This window comes from Onychomys torridus, chromosome 1 (assembly GCF_903995425.1).
Source record: "Onychomys torridus chromosome 1, mOncTor1.1, whole genome shotgun sequence".
In the NCBI taxonomy this organism is placed as follows: Eukaryota; Metazoa; Chordata; class Mammalia; order Rodentia; family Cricetidae; genus Onychomys; species Onychomys torridus.
Window position 1 is genome coordinate 4,588,286 of NC_050443.1, and position 16,504 is coordinate 4,604,789.

Here is a 16,504-nt window from a genome sequence, read left to right on the forward strand (position 1 = left end):
TCAAATGAACCTCAAACAACGCGCTGGTCGCCCTGCCACCGCGCACGTATGCTCCGACTGCCACCTCAACTCCCAGAAACCCCTGGGGAACTGTTTTGTATGTCGCGCGATCCGTGTTTCCGGCAGGGAACAGTGGTTCACAGTCACGGTCTTCTCAGCATCCTGGGGCAAGACAGACTGAGCTTGGCTTGGCGTGACCGGTTTCCCGTCTGGGAACTACATTTCCCAGCGGGCATTGTGCGCAAGCAAGGTCCTCTTCCGGCGCGTTCCGGCTGAACTGCCTGAGGGTCGGAACCTTCAGGGCCGGGTTAGGCAGGGAGAGGGCGTGGCTGGACGGGGCGTGGCGGGCGTGGCCTGGAGGGTGCGGGTGTGGCCGGGGGTGTGTCCGTGAGTCTCGGCCTTGGAGGGCGTCCGCCGCCTGGCCGGGAGAGCGTGTGCCCCTCGTGTGACATGCGGGAGGTGGCGAGTGGGGGGCCGCGAGAGCCCCGGGCCCTCCTGGGGCGCGGCACCCTCTGCACAAAGCCCAGGGCTGGGGGAGGTCCTGCGGTGGGGACTACAGCCGCTGGTGGGCGTCCCGCCCGGGGAAGGCCGCGCTCCAAGAACGGCCTGGCCGCCCAGGGCGGGCACGGAGCGGTGACCTCGGGGCCTGCGCACAAGGGTGAGTCTCTTCGGGGTGTGAAGGGAGGGTAAGGTCCGAAGGTTCTCCAGGCCTTGTTGCTGGAGATGGTGTCTCTGGGCTCTGAGTGTGATGTTAGACGGGAATCAATCCTTGAAAGCTCAGCTTTGAGCCAGGGCAGTCAAGCAGAAGTGTAGCCGGGGACGTGGATGCCTCCGTGGTCACCTTAGTTTAGACTTGTCTCCATGTCCATGCTTCAAGAGATGAAACTCTCACAGGGGGCTGGAGAGATGGCTCATGGTGGCTCACAACCTCCCCTAAGTCCAGTTGCAAGTGATATAATCCCCTCTTCTGAACTTCATGGGCACAAGACACGCACGTGGTGCACATATATACATGCAGGCAACACACACACACACACACACACACACACACACACACACACAAACTTTTAAAAAATAGACAACCAAACTCCTCATTCTAGCCTCTCCCTACTCTGGCACAGGGTAATATTGGGATCTCATCTCATCTTTTCAAAATGGTCCGACCCTGCACGTGTAGGGTGTAGACTTGGTGTCTAGTCCTTCCTTTTCCCCAGCTCTGCTTTCCAGAGATATCAACTTCCTCCCGGAGATTAACCGCAAACGGGAAGCTGCCCCTCCAGGGACTAAACTTAAAGCCAAGTGTCAGGTGAGTCACATTTTCTCTCTGCTCCCCGAAATAGTCTTGCCTTTTCAACACTTAATGATGTTTATTTTCTCTGAAAAGTTTTCAGTTTAAGAGACCTGTCCTGGGTGCTGTTTCCTCATACTCCGGTGAGTGATGGGCTACAGGGAAAGCCTCACACTGATCAGGGATCCTCCTCCTCCTCCTTTTCATCGAAACCGTTCTTTCTTGGTGGAAGAAATGATGTATCATCCCCTTTGTAGTTCCACTTGTCTCAGAAGGACTTTGTTTTTTGACAAGGTCTATCTAGTCCCGACTGCCTTAGAACTCACTATGTAGACCAGGCTGGCCTTGAACTCACAGAGATCTGTATGCCTCCTGAGTGCTGGGATGAAAGGTGTGTGCCATCAAGCCCTGCTTCAGAAGGATTCTTACATTCAGAATTCTTACATTCTACCTGGTTTCTTTGAGAAACATAGGAGAAATATATGACGGCTAAGCCCCACTTAGGGGATTGAGTCAAGGGCTCAGTGGGTAAGAGCACTTGCTCTGTCAGTACGAGGACCTGAGTGTGAATCCCCAGTACCAGTGTAAGAAGGCAAGTGTGTTCCCGTAGACCTCAGCATTTCCAGGCAGAGGCAGATACATTCTAGAGCCCTCTGGCCCAGCAGCCTTGACAAAAAGGTGAACTTCTAATTTAGTGAGAAACCCTGTCTTAAAGCAGTAAAGGAAGCTGCTGTGCATGCTGGTCGTGGCAGGGGCACAGGAACTGTATACCCATGGCACATACACCGCGCCCCCCCCCCCCACACAATTTTTAATTGAGCTGGTGAAATGACTCACCAAGTAAGGGTACTTGCTGCCCAGCTGGACAACCTGCATTTGATCCCAGGGAGCCACATGGAGGAAAGAGAAAAATGACTCCGGAAAGTTGTCTTGTGACTGTCACGTGTGTGCTTGTATAAAAGTAATAATAGTTTTTTAGAAATAACTTTAAACTTAAAAACATTTCTTGATCTCTAGGAGTCACAACCTGCTGCCAGAAAGTCAAGGGAGCATGGGAGAGCCCAGATCCCTACGTTGGGTCTGGGACCCCTTTTCTCTGTTTCCTTTGATTTTGAGACAGGGTCTCCTTATGTAGCCTTGGCTAACCAGGGGCTCGCTGTGTAGACAGCCTTGGACTCATGGAGATCTGCTTGTCTCTGCCTCCTGGGTGCTGGGATTAAAGGTATACACTATGACATCAGGCCTTCATCCTTATCTCTTCCTCTGCGCCGCATGCCTCTGAGCTTCTGTAGAGCCTCTGCTTCTACTCCTTTCTCTTCTGAGTGCCAGAGAGTGCTCTGCATGTCAGCTCCTGCTGTGTCAGCTCTCTGCTCAAACCTTTCCAGTGTCCCTAAAGCCAGGAGAAGACGCCGTCTGAGACGTGGTTCCTCGGCGTCACCGACATCTGCTCTCCGCCTTCGTTCTCTTTGTTTCTGGGAAATTGCCTTCTCATTTCATGACCACACCCTTTAAAATCTCAAATCTTGGGGTACGTCAGTGGGGCACCAGTGTTTGGGTCTCAACACATAAACCCGGCATGGGAGCGTGTGCGTGTATGCACACATGAGGGAGAGAGGAGAGACAGAGACTGAAAGAATAAAGGGAGGAGGGAGGGAGCCAGGTGTGGTGCATGCTCTGTTGTCTTAAGTACTCAGGATACTGCCATATGTCATCCAGCAGCATCTTGAGCCCAGGAGTTTGGGATAAGCCAAGGCATCCGGGCAAGATTTTGTTTCAAAAAGGGAAAGTCAAAACCAATCATTGCCAGTTATAAGAAAATATCTGACTGCTTTTCTCTCCTTTGGGAGTCACCAAATTCTAGTCTCCTTGATGGTGACAAGGCAGTCACAAACACTAGGGAGAATAGATACGCATGCAATAGGACTCAGACATGACTGGACAACATATTTGTTACATTGGCCCACTTAGAAAAAGGGATTTCTAAAACAATTGTTTTAGTGGGAGGAGTTTTATACTCTGAAGATTTTCCTTTCTAATTTCTGTTTAAAAATTATAAAGTTGTGGTGGCACACACCTTTTATTCACAGCACTGGGGAGGCAGAGGCAGGTGGATCTCTGAGTCCAAGGCTAGCCTGGTCTACAGAGCAAGTTCCAGGACCATCAGGGCTACCCAGAGAAGCCCTGTCTCGAAAACCAAAACCAAACTGACACCAAAAAACCCTATAAAACCATTCTGTTTTGGTGCCACTTAATGTAAACTGCATTGCTGTATACACAGTATGTTCCACTAAATAGGCACCGTTTTCTCGAATTCAAAACTTTCTAAGAACATACAGATTAAAAAAAACAGAAAGATGACTTGGTTTGTTTAGTAAAGCATATATGAAAAGTATTTGAAAATCTGAAGGAAAGAAAAAGAGAGGAGTGCAAGACAGCATCCAGAATCACGAGGTTGGAACTCTAGGACTTGGTCCAGTGAAAAGCCTGTGGAAGACTGTGTGATAATGTAAGGGTTCCTGTGCAAACAGTCAGCACCGTGCTTCCTTTCACTATTTTGAAAGAGAGTATCTTTTACTTACTCCTTGCCAATTTTGTGTGTGTAAACAATGTATGTTGATCATGGGCACCACGACTCCTCCCTTCCCCAATCCCTAACCCCCACTTCATGTCATTTTCTTTTTCTGTGAGTAACACACTGAATCAGTTAGTGCTGGCTGCTGGCTGCCCTTGATGATTTGATCTTGTGCAGGTAACCACAGCTCAGTAGTTCATGAGTGTGACAGCCTTGTCATATCCAGAAGGCAGAGTTGTAGGTGGACTCTTCTGTCCCACTCGCCACTTCCCAGATAACCACACAGAGACTTACTATTAATTATAAATGCTCGGCTGATAGCTCGGGCTTGTTACTAGCTAACTTTTACACTTTGTATTAACCCATATTTCTTATCTATGCTCTCCCACATGACAGTATTTCTTCTAGCATGGCACATTCATCTTGCTTCTCTCCATGTCTCCTCATGACTCCTGAGACTCCTCCCTTCTTCTTCCCAGCATTCCTCTGCCCCAAAAATCCTGCCTAGCTATCAACATGTCAGCTCTTTATTAACCAATGAGAATGATACATTTTCATATTGTATAAAAAGATTGTTCCACAGCAAAGCATGTCACAGCACTCCTCGTTATCTTCTAGTTTTTCCATAATGTCCCCTGAGCCTTTGGGGTATGGGGCTGATCGAGGTGTCCCATTCTGGACTGAGCATTCAACATTCACTTATTCTCGGTACGCAGGCCAGTTATGTGTCTTTATATTAACTGCTGCCCACTAATTCTGTCTTTGAACACTATTTGAAATACTGTGTCTGCATTGAAATGTTTGGATATTAGTATAGTTGAAGGTTTCTACTGCCAAATCTTGCTGAGTTTTGAGAATTAAAGGTATCAACTCAGGAAACTAGTGTTGATCCTTCCTAGCGAGATGAAGATGCTTACCAAAAAGCAGTCAGTCAGTCCTCTTTGTGGCAGGATGTAGGCAGAACGTCGAGAGCCGAGCAGCATTTGTTGAGGCTAGCTGCACAGGCAGGCTGTGTTTTGCTCAAGCTCACAGTGCAGTTCTCAGCTCTGCAAGTGTTGCCAGATGATAGATACTGCATCGGCTCTTTCCGTCTCCAGCTTAGGGAACCCCATCAGGGAACCCTGTGGAAATAGCTCAGCCAGTAAAGTGTTTGGGCAAGTATGAGGACCTGAGTTCAATCCAACACCTATTTTCTTTTTTTAAGTAGAACGTGAATGAGGAAGAGATACACAGCATTGCCCCGGCCTATACACACTCAAACCCACATATACAGATAATCACTTAAAAACCATTTCATCGCTGGGCAGTGTCGGCACACACCTTTAATCCCAGAACTTGGGAGGCAGAGCCAGGCGGATCTCTGTGAGTTCCAGGTCAGCCTGGTCTACAGAGTGAGTTCCAGGATAGGCACCAAAGCTACAGAGAAACCCTGTCTTGAAAAAAACAAAACAAACAAACAAAACCCCCAAACCCAAACATTTTATCTTGTCTTTCCATGATTGAGTTAAAGTGCCTTCAGAGTTTGGCAGCAGGCTAAGGTTATGATGGTGTCTTATTCACTTGTGGGAACTTAGGTTCCTAGCACACAGACCGTCCAGCAGAGGAGCTCAGGTGTTGTTCAGCTTGAGACTGGTTGAGTGAAGACTTAGGTGTGGAGCAGTGAGGGGTACCCAGATTGGAAGGCTGACAAGATAGCTTCATCCATCCTTCTTCCCCATCTTTCATTTTGAGAGAGGATCTCTAGGGGTGGGGTGTGTGTGTGTGTGTGTGTGTGTGTGTGTGTGAGTGAGTGTGTGTGTGAGTGTGTGTGTATGTGTGTGAGTGTGTGTATGTGTGTGTGAGTGTGTGTGTGTGTGAGTGTGTGTATGTGTGTGTATGTGTGTGAGTGTGTGTATGTGTGTGTGTATGTGTGTGAGTGTGTGTATGTGTGTGTGTGAGTGTGTGTGTGTGTGAGTGTGTGTATGTGTGAGTGTGTGTGAGTGTGTGTGTGAGTGTGTGTGTGAGTGTGTGTGAGTGTGTGTGTGTGAGTGTGTGTGTGAGTGTGTGTGAGTGTGTGTGTGAGTGTGTGTGTGAGTGTGTGTGTGTGCAGTGGGTGGTCAGAGGACAACTCGCAGCTTCTCCCTTCTCACCATGTGGACTCCAGAGATCAAACTCACATTGTCAGGCCTGGCAGCTTTACCCACTGAGCCATCTTGCCAGTCAGTCTACAATGTAAAAGGACCAAATCTAAAATTCCCTGGACATTGCTTCCAACTAGGATCCTCATCTTTGAGAGGAATCTCTATCAGTGTTTTAGGGTATATCCTTCCCTACATTTACGGTACATTTCTCCCTGTGCCTGTGGAGCTGAAAGGAAAACAAGGCAACTCTGGTGTGTTTGCATCATACCAACTGTGCTGGATAGTTTTATGTCAGCTTGACGTGAGCTAAAGTTATGTGAGAGGAGGGAGCCTCAGTTAAGAAATTGCCTCCATGAGACAGAGTGGTAGGGCATTTTCTTAGTCAGTGATTGATGAGGGAGGGCCAAGCCTGTTGTGGGTGGTGCCGCGGTCCTGGGTTCTGTAGGAAAGCAGGTTGAGTAAGCCATGGGAAGCAAACCAGTCAGCAGCACCCCTCCATCAGCTCCTGCCTCCAGGTTCCTGCCCTGTTTGAGTTTCTGCCCTGACTTCCTTCAGTGGTGGACTACAGTGTAGATACACAAGCCAAGTAAACCCTTTCCTCCCCAAAGAGCTTTGGTCCTGGGGTTTCATCACAGCAATAGTAACCCTAACTAAGACACCACCTGTTCTTCTGATTCCACAACTTGTGTTTTGGGGCACAATATGTCCTGAAGATCTTCCATGTCATTGTACTGAGACTCTTCTCCTCTCTTCTCTTTTATTTTTTCGAGCTGAGGATCGAACCCAGGGCCTTGTGCTTGATAGGCAAGCACTCTACCACTGAGCTAAATCCCCAACCCCTCCTCTCTTCTCTTCCCCTCTCCTCCCCTCCCCTACTCTCCCATCCCATTCCAAATTTTATATTTTGAGACATGGTCTCACATAGTCCAGGCAGGTCTTGAACTTGATATTTAATTTGAGAGGGCCTTGAATTCCAGATATTCCTGCCTCCATCTCCATGGTGTTAGAATATCAGCCTGAACCACCATGGCCAATAGGCTGCATCTCTCTGTCTCTGTATATTCCACATGAGCCTCAAACCTGGAGCCCTTTAGTTTCTGCCCCCCACAACTGCTGGCATTATAGGCCTACATCACCATGTCAGCGCCTAAAGGCATTATATTAATTTAAAAACTTGATAGTGCTTTTAATTCTTAGCACACATTTTTTTTTTAGAAAAAAAAAGTAGGTCATGTTTTAGTGTTAATGAACTTGCAGTGAAAATGATGGGCAATAGCAGCCCTTAGGCCCCAGCTGGGGATCGGCTCTTTGGAGTTTTTGAGAACCCTCTCTTGGTTTCTTCCCTGGTCCTTGTGCTGTTCCAGGCTGTATGTGTGTCTCAAGGTAGAGACAGGCTCTAAGAACCTATGGTACTCAGGACAACTTGACTTTCATATGTATCGTTAGAAATTGATGACAAATGTTTTATGTGAATACATGCCTGTACTGGCTTGTTTTATGTCACCTTGTGTCATCTGAGAGGAGGGAACCTCAATAAATGTCACCATAAGATGGGGCTGTGGGCAGGCCTATAGGGCATTTTCTTAGTGATCAATGGAGGAGGGCCCAGTTCATTATGGATGGGGCCACCCCTGGGCTAGTGGTCCAGAGTTCTATAAGAACAAACTGAGCAACCATGAGGAATAAGCCAATAAGCAGCACCCCTCCATGGCCTCTGCATCTGCTCCTGCCCTGTTTGAGTTCCTGTGCTGGCTTCCTGAAGTGTAAGCCTAATAAACCCTTCCTTCCCCAACTTGCTTTTGGTCATGGTGTTTCATCACAGCAATAGAAACCGTGACAAAGACAGTCTCCAAATGCTTTTCCATCCATATGACTAGGGTGAGGGCTTGAGCACAAGGTGGGAGGTGACAGTTCATCTAAGAACCCCGTGGTCACCTGTGTTCATGGGCACTGGCTGAGCAAGGATGCATTGTGTCATTTCAGGGCTTGGTGACGTTTGGGGATGTGGCTGTTGTGTTCTCCCAGGAGGAGTGGGGATGGCTCAGCTCGGAGCAGAGGAGTCTGTACTGGAAGGTGATGCTGGACAACTACAGGAACCTGGCGTCCCTGGGTGAGGGGGTCCGCACTCCTGCCCCGCCTCTTCCAGTCCATGCCTGTGGTCCTGGCGCCTTTCACTCATTCTCCCCGACCCCTGCTGCAGCGCCCTCCTCGGTCAAACCGGTCAAACCGACCCCAGCATGACTTCCCGTTTCCCTTTCCTTTTCTGTTTTTCTCCTGGATCAGGACTTTGTGCTTCTAAGCCAGATATGATCGCCTTGTTGGAACAAGGAGAAGATCCCTGGGCAGTGGAAAGAAAGAGGGCAAGAGGCCGGTGTCCAGGTGAGCGCGAGGAAGGGGAGTAGTGTGGCTGCTGCTGGCCACAGACACTGGCCTCTTGGGCATGCTCATGCTCCCTCTCTGCTCTCCAACACGGTTCTATCCCCTGACAGATAATTGACTTCTGTCTACATCCCTCCTTTGCCTTTCAGTCTTAGGAGCTCATACTTAAAGAAAATATATGTAGACATATGTGTTTATGTGTGTGTACATGTATGTGTTTAGGTGAACACACCTGTGTGTGTTTGTATGTAGGCCAGGGGTCAGAGCTCTTCCTTTGTCACCCTGTCTTTTCTTTTTAATAGTTTTGTGTATGTGAGTGTTTTGCCTGTGCATCTATCTGGACCCTGAAGCACATGCATGCCTGGTGCCTGCAAAGAGGACAGTAACTCTCCTGGAACCACAGTTACAGTTGTGAGCCACCATTCAAGTGCTGGGAATTGAACCCTGGTCCTCTGGAAGAGCAGCAAGTGATCTAAACAGCTGAGCCTCTCTCTAGCTCCACTGACTTCACTTTTTATTTATTTATTTATTTATTTATTTTGGTTTTTCGAGACAGGATTTCTCCTTAGCTTTGGAGCCTGTCCTGGACTAGCTCTGTAGACCAGGCTGGCCTCGAACTCACAGAGATCCACCTGCCTCTGCCTTCCGAGTGCTGGAATTACAGGCGTGTGCCACCACCACCGGCTTCACTTTTTATTTTTAAAAATTATTTTGTGTGTAGGAGTATTTTGCCTGCATGTATTACCTGTGCACCACACCTGTGCCCCCCAACCTCCCACAAACAACAAATAATAAGGGCTGTTGCTTTGTTACTGTCTTTTAGACTTAAAGGCTGTGCAGAAGTTCCCTCCAAAGGACTTAGGTGAAGGAAAGTTTTCCCAGGCAATGGTGAAAAAACAGCTCCTGCACCTTAGACCCAAGTGCTCTATGTTAGGGGGAAACTGGGATGGTGATGCCATGTTCCAGACACTGAGGGTAAGTGCGGATAAACTTCAGGCAGCCATTTATGATTCCTTAGACAGTGGAGAAATTCCCATGTGCATACACTCTTTTTTTTTTTAATATTTTTTTAAAGATTTATTTATTTATTTATTATATATAGTGTTCTGCCTGCATATGTTCCTGCAGGCCAGAAGAGGGTGCCAGATCTCATTACAGATGGTTGTGAGCCACCATGTGGTTGCTGGGAATTGAACTCAGAACCTCTGGAAGAGCAAGCAGTCAGTGCTCTTAACCTCTGAGCCATCTCTCCAGCCCATGCAGACACTTGTGTGTGTGTGTGTGTGTGTGTGTGTGTGTGTGTGTGTGTGTGAGAGAGAGAGAGAGAGAGAGAGAGAGAGAAAGAGAGAAAGAGAGCGAGCGAGCACGCTCGTGTACAAATAGAGGGAGGGAGGGGATGAGTCCCAAACAAGCTCTTCAGGGGAATGAAGTGTGATTTAGAGCGAGCGTCTGAGAACTCTGAGCAGAGTCTCAGTAGTTCCTCCTGTTTCCCCTGCTGGGAAATGTGGTGATATTTTATTTGTACTGAAATGTGATTTTATTTGTATATTAATAAAGTTGCCTTGGGGTCAGAGCAAGCCATAGCAGAAGCTGGGCAGTGGTGGTGCTCACTTTTAATCCCAGCACTTGGGAGGCAGAGCTAGGTGGATCTCTGTGTGTTCAAGGATACAGCCAGCATAGCAGACACACGCCTTCAATCTCAATACCAACCATAGACAACCTGGAGGTCTGTACAGACAGGCAGTGACAAGGAGGTCATGTGGCTGGGTTTACAACCAATGAGAGGGCAGAACAGAAAGTTTATATAAAAGACAGGACACAGGAAGTAGGTCTCTTGCGGAGAGGAAAGACAGGGCAGCAGTGAAGGGTAAGGTTTTCAGCTCTCAGCTGTTGCTCTGACCTCTTGGCTTTTCACTCTGCAGTTGGCTCTGTGTTTCTTATTTAACAAGATGGTTACATCTCCAGGGAGAATTCCTCCCTGACTCTGTGTTTCTATTTAACAAGGCGGTGACATCTACAGGGAGAATTCCTCCCTGACTCTGTGTTTCTATTTAACAAGGCGGTGACGTCCGCAGGGAGAATTCCTCCCTGAGAAGATGAGAGCACGCTGCTTCCTCATCAGGAACTGATGACCAAATGTCTCAGTTAGGTTCTAGTGCTGTGATAAAACACCATGACCAGAAGCAGCTTGGGGAGGAAAGGGTTATTTCATATAGCATCTTATAGTCCATCATCCAGGAAAGTCAGGGCAGAGACTCAAGCAGGGCAGGAACCTGGGGGCAGGAGCTGATGCAGAGGCCATGGAGGAGTGCTGCATACTGGCTCGCTCCCCATGGCATATTCAGCCTATTTTTATATCTTGGACCATGGGTCCAGAGGTGGCAGCACTCACAATGGGCTTGTCCTTCCCACATCAATCACTGATTAAGAAAATACCCTGCAGGATTGCCTGTAGGCCAGTCTGGTGGGAATATTTCCTTAATTGAAGTTCTGTCTTGATCAACTTGCCATAAAACTAGCCAGCACACCACAGTACGGTTTCACTCAAGTTCACCCAGGAGAACTAATGTGTATATTGGAGTTACTTCCAGAGCATATAGGTCAGGAGATGCTGGGAGGACTCTGGGTGAGCCCAGAGTGGCCACACTGGAAAGTCTTCACCTGTCATGAGCAGTGGCTTTTCTCCATAGTGGCATAGATGGACTCCCATCCCATCCCTGCCCCCAGCCTGTGTGCTTTCTGATGCCATGTGCAGAAGGACAGACTGCATTCAGATGTCTGGGAGGAGTGGCTGAGTCTCAAGTGAGGGTCCTGTGACTCTCACCTCCTCTAAGCGAGTGTCAGCAACCCACAGGCTGCTCTTGCTGGTCTCTTGAAAGGAGGCATGGTTGATCGGATGAAGAAGGCAGCTGTTTTTCTAGACGACCTCACTCAGTGACATGTTCTTTCTTCAATCCCTCAAGTGCATACACACACACACACATGCGCACACACACACACAATTCACAATATAACCTCTCTAGCACTCAAGTGAGTACACACACGCACACACACACACACACACTTCACAATATAACCTCTCTAGCACTCAGGTGACACCTGTGGTCAGAGTGTGCTGTTGACGGGGTGGATGTGTACCATCCTACTCTGGTCACACAGGTTCTTGAGTGTGTTTTCACACCTTTTCAGGGCTTGAAGACCATCCCAGATATGGCTAGAGACAGCTCTCCGCAGCTTGCATCAGCTCCAAAGAGTTTCTGTAAGGAGGCGACATGGGAGACCTGTGATGACCTGGGGTCCTTAGGTAAGGCCGTCTTCTTCCCAGATCTGAGTCTGTCTTCAGGAGTCCTTGCTTTTTGCTTTTTGTTTGTTTAATATTTACTTTCCAGTGTGTGTGTGTGTGTGTGTGTGTGTGTGTGTGTGTGTGTGAGAGAGAGAAGCGGCCAGTGGAGGTCAGAAGAGGCATCAGATCCCCTGGAGCTGTAGTTGGAAGTGGTTGTGCACCTCCTGATGTGAGCCCTGGGAAACGGACTCAGTCCTCTGCAGAAGTGCTGTGTGGAGTCCCCCCCCCCCCCAATTCTCCCTGGAGGAGCAGTTCTTTTCTGTCAGAGTCAGGGAGCAGCTCACTGCAGCTCAGAGTGACAGGAGCATAAGCAAACACTGTCAGGACGCCATGTTTCTAAACAGGTTTTGTCTCTTTACTGGGCAAGGGAAGTAGCCCTCGCTGGTGCAGAGAGAGCTGGCACCAGGCTTGTTTCCAGGTGAGTGTGGAGATGGTGTGATGACGTCACTGTAGCTTTGGCCAGGGTGCTAATCCTCACCACCACACACTGAAAACTGTGCCAAATCTTGTCCCGGCCAGCGGGGTTTCAACGGGGGCGACCCACCTGTGGGAGCGAATGAAAGAGACGGGACGACACAAGGGAGCACAGCAAGACAGGATTCTGATCAAGCTGCAGATTTTATTTCTCTCTGCAAGGCTTATATAGCATAGGAGGGGAGGGGGCAGGAAGTGGGGAAGGGGAAAAGACATGGAAGGGGTGCAAGACGTGGGAGACGTGCAGGTTGTGCAAGATGTCTGCTAAGGTCACTGGTCAGGGGCCATTTGTTCTGTTGCTAGGCTACCTGACCATGGAATGCTCTTTACATTTGGTTGCCATGGCACCTGACTGTGGAATGGTCTTATCTTTGGGAGCCTCCGGTTAGTAAACAGGTGTTACTGCTCTGGGAAAGGGCAGTGGTCTTATGACTTGTTCTCTGGCCTAGCTACTACTTTCCATGGTTCATGTTTGGTTCCTGAAATCTTGGTCCTTGACTAAGTCTTGCAAGTCTGGAGAGAAAAATCACACTGTTAGATTTCAGAATGACTCTTCTTCCTTTTTCACTTTTTTTTTTTTTTAAAACAACTCATTTCCCTGTGGTTTTCTCTTTTTCTTATCTAGTTGGGTGCTTGTCTGCCTCTCAATTTTTTGGGCATCTTTAAAGATTAAATGACCCAGTTGTTTTATTTTGAATATCAGCTGGACATCAGCAGATGACTAGAGAAAAGGAAAACTCTGTCTGTGTGTGTCTGTGTGTGTCTGTGTGTGCGTGTGTGTGTGTGTCTGTGTGTGTGTGTGTGTGTGTGTGTGTGTGCGCCCACACGCGCATGTATAAACCATTGAAGGATCCCTCTATTGGAGTAGATGAGACATGAGTGGATAACTTGTAGGAAGTAAAGTCTGAAGTTTTTGACTCAGGTATTGTAGAGAAACAAGGATGTCATTCCTAGTGGCTCCTTTGTGCCCATAGGAAGGGTAGACAGAGGTCATAGTGCAAGGAGAAAGCAGAAGATCGCTCCTCTTGATACATAATAAAGAAGGTCACGTTTCTTCATCTATTTCAGGCCAGCCGTCTCTACCTGAGGCCCAGGATTTGTTTCCAAAGCAGGACTCAAATGCCAAAAGGGTGACAGACAGAACTTCCAGCACTAAATTCGAGTGCTCCACCTTCAGAGAAAATTGGGGTTCTGAGTGTGTGTCTGAAAGGAATGGTCAGGACACACTGTTTGAGCAAGAGATGGTTGCTCAGAGCAAAGCCTTCCCAGAGGGGAGAGATTGTGTGTATATCACATCTGGAAGATGGTTTCATTTGAACAGTTCAGAAGAGAGACGTCATAATTGCGATTCAGGTAAAAGTTTTCCCCCACATTCAGTGGTCATAAAAGAAACAGGAATCTATGCAGGCAAAAAACTTTTTAAATGTAATGAATGTAAGAAAACTTTCACCCAGAGCTCATCCCTTACGGTTCACCAGAGAATTCACACCGGAGAGAAACCCTATAAGTGTGAGGAGTGTGGGAAAGCCTTCAGTGATGGCTCCTCTTTCGCACGCCACCAGAGGTGCCACACAGGCAAGAAGCCGTATGAGTGCATCGAGTGTGGCAAGGCTTTCATACAGAACACCTCCCTTGTCCGTCACTGGAGGTACTATCACACCGGGGAGAAACCCTTTGATTGCATCGATTGTGGTAAAGCCTTCAGTGATCACATAGGGCTTAACCAGCATAGGAGAATTCACACTGGAGAAAAGCCTTACAAATGTGACGTGTGTCACAAATCCTTTCGATACGGCTCATCCCTCACTGTGCACCAAAGGATTCATACTGGAGAAAAACCATATGAGTGTGATATTTGCAGAAAAGCCTTCAGCCATCACGCGTCGCTCACTCAGCATCAAAGAGTGCATTCTGGAGAAAAGCCTTTTAAATGTAAAGAATGTGGGAAAGCTTTTAGGCAGAAGATACACCTTGCTAGTCATTTGCGGATCCATACGGGGGAGAAGCCCTTCGAGTGTGGGGAATGTGGGAAATCTTTCAGCATCAGCTCACAGCTTGCCACTCACCAGAGAATTCACACAGGAGAGAAGCCTTATGAGTGTAAGGTTTGTAAGAAAGCGTTTACGCAGAAGGCTCACCTTGCACAGCACCAGAAAACTCATACGGGAGAGAAACCGTATGAGTGTAAGGAATGTGGCAAGGCCTTCAGCCAGACCACTCACCTCATTCAGCATCAGAGGGTTCACACTGGAGAGAAGCCCTATAAATGTCTGGAGTGTGGGAAGGCCTTTGGGGATAACTCATCCTGTACTCAACACCAGAGACTTCACACCGGCCAGAGACCTTATGAGTGTGTGCAATGTGGGAAGGCCTTCAAGACCAAATCCTCCCTCACTTGCCATCGTAGATGTCACACTGGAGAGAAGCCTTATGAGTGCAGTGCGTGTGGCAAGGCCTTCAGCCATCGCCAGTCTCTTAGTGTGCATCAGAGAATTCATTCTGGGAAGAAACCGTACGAGTGTAAGGAATGTAGGAAAACCTTCATCCAAATCGGACATCTTAACCAACATAAGAGAGTCCATACTGGAGAGAGAGCATGTAACTGTAAGAAGGGCAGCAAGGCCTTCAGGCAGACCGCACACTTTGCTCACCATCAACGAATTCATTCTGGAGAGGCGTCCACTCACCCTTCTTTGCCTTCCACATCCGGTCCTGTGGATCTCTTCCCCAAATTTGTGTGGAATCCATCCTCCCTTTCATCATCATAATCTCAAAACATTGCCGCTCCACTCCACTACTTTAACAGTTCACCTCTCTGTCCCTTTGTTCCCTTTTGTCCCTTACAGGTTTGTTCTTCATGTTTCAGTCAGGTTGGGTTAGTTTTGGAGTGTACATGTAATTAATTTGCTCATCAAAAACTTGTATTAATGCCTAAGGTGTGCTTAGTACAGTGCCTGATCTGTGCCAAGTATTCAGCAAACAAAACTTGGCTCTTTTAAAGGTTTATTTTTGAAAATGGTTGTTTTATTTGAATGATGCAATAGAATGAGGCTAGGAGAAACCAGATTTCAGAACAGAAAGGGAGTCTCTGAGTTGTTGATGAGGCTTGCTTCTTTTCCGTGACAGCTTGATGCTAAGCCAGTGGTATGGTGGGCTCATCTGTAATCCTAGTGTTCATGAATTCAAGGCCAGCGGGGCAGCTTAGTGAGACCCTGTCTCTAAATAAAAACAACACAGTCGATCCCACACTGCTGAATTGTGTCATGGCTTTGGATTTGAACTACGTGAATGTAAGTATGGTAATAGAACTTTTAGTGAGGTAACTCCACTACACACATGGCAATAAAAGGATAGACAGTGTAAGTGTGTAGGCCACCTGACACAGATGAATCAAAACAACTGGAAAAGTGCAAGGTTTTATATATATGTACTTACAACTACCAACAAACTACTTAAGAATGAGAAAACTGAAGGATTTGATCTATTGAAAGTCACTGGTTTATGAATGCATTCTTGGTAAACATCCAGGTATTAACTCTGGGGCAAACTGATCTACAGTGGAGCAGCAAACTGATTATTTTTGTATGGACCATAATCTAAATTTCTAAAAATGTGTTAAGTGGTTTTAAACATTGGTGATTGTGTGAAAGTTACATTTTAGGGTCTGTAGGTGAAGTTGTCTTGGCATGCAGCCACACATTCACTTACATATTGTTTGTGATGCTTCCTTCTGTCTTCAGAGGGGAAGTTGTATCGTGATGAGGACCATTTGGCTCAGAGAGCTAAAACAGAGTTTTGTTGAGCTACAGCAATGATCGTTGGTCTGTCACAGTGGCAGAGTTGATGGCTGCGCTGGAGACCACGGCCACATTAAGCTACAGATATTTACAGCTGAGGAGGAGAAGGTACAAAAGTTCCTAACTTCATGGCAATAATAAACCCTGACCAAAAAAAAAACCAAACCCAAACCCAAGACTATCGGGCCAGTGTGATGGCTGAGCAGGTAAAGGCTCCTGTTGCCAATCCTGACAACTGAGTTTGATCCTTGGGACTCAGGTGGTAGAAGGAGACAACTCCTGAGGGTTGTCCTGAGTTCACACCTTCACACAAGTGCTGTCGCAGGCACGCTCCAAACACAAGCAATAGAGACTTTAAAAATTCGGCTTATGAGCAGCTTATGAAGAGGTGAGATTATTAAATGATATAAAACTCAATAAAAGAAATATATTGATAGAAAATATTAAAACATTTATGGATTACTTTCCAAAATGAGTACCACGAGGAGGATATGTTGACAACTTCAGGAATCAGACAAGCATATAAAGTAT

At 47.4% G+C, this 16,504-nt stretch overlaps 1 protein-coding gene across 2 annotated transcripts; it reads left to right on the plus strand.

Moving 5' to 3' along the window:
* Nucleotides 1-352: 352 nt before the first annotated feature.
* LOC118580458 (zinc finger protein 28-like) lies at nucleotides 353-16,356 on the plus strand. Of its 2 annotated transcripts, XM_036182198.1 has the most exons (7): nucleotides 353-658; nucleotides 1,215-1,306; nucleotides 7,964-8,090; nucleotides 8,264-8,359; nucleotides 9,183-9,334; nucleotides 11,549-11,663; nucleotides 13,245-16,356. In XM_036182198.1, the coding sequence occupies exons 1-7, from the start codon at nucleotides 451-453 to the stop codon at nucleotides 14,942-14,944; spliced, it is 2,490 nt and encodes an 829-aa protein (XP_036038091.1). In that variant the 5' UTR covers nucleotides 353-450; the 3' UTR covers nucleotides 14,945-16,356. The 2 variants fall into 2 exon arrangements, with proteins under 2 accessions (XP_036038091.1, XP_036038099.1); XM_036182206.1 differs by lacking the exons at nucleotides 353-658; nucleotides 1,215-1,306 and having other exon boundaries at nucleotides 7,995-8,053.
* Nucleotides 16,357-16,504: the final 148 nt, after the last annotated feature.

Excerpts from the sequence above, each read along its gene's own strand:
- LOC118580458 (XM_036182198.1), top strand. The coding sequence starts at position 451 with ATGCGGGAGGTGGCGAGTGGGGGGCCGCGAGAGCCCCGGGCCCTCCTG. Across the intron at positions 1,307-7,963 it reads AACTTAAAGCCAAGTGTCAG|GGCTTGGTGACGTTTGGGGA; the intron begins GTGAGTCACATT and ends GTGTCATTTCAG. Across the intron at positions 8,091-8,263 it reads CAGGAACCTGGCGTCCCTGG|GACTTTGTGCTTCTAAGCCA; the intron begins GTGAGGGGGTCC and ends CTCCTGGATCAG.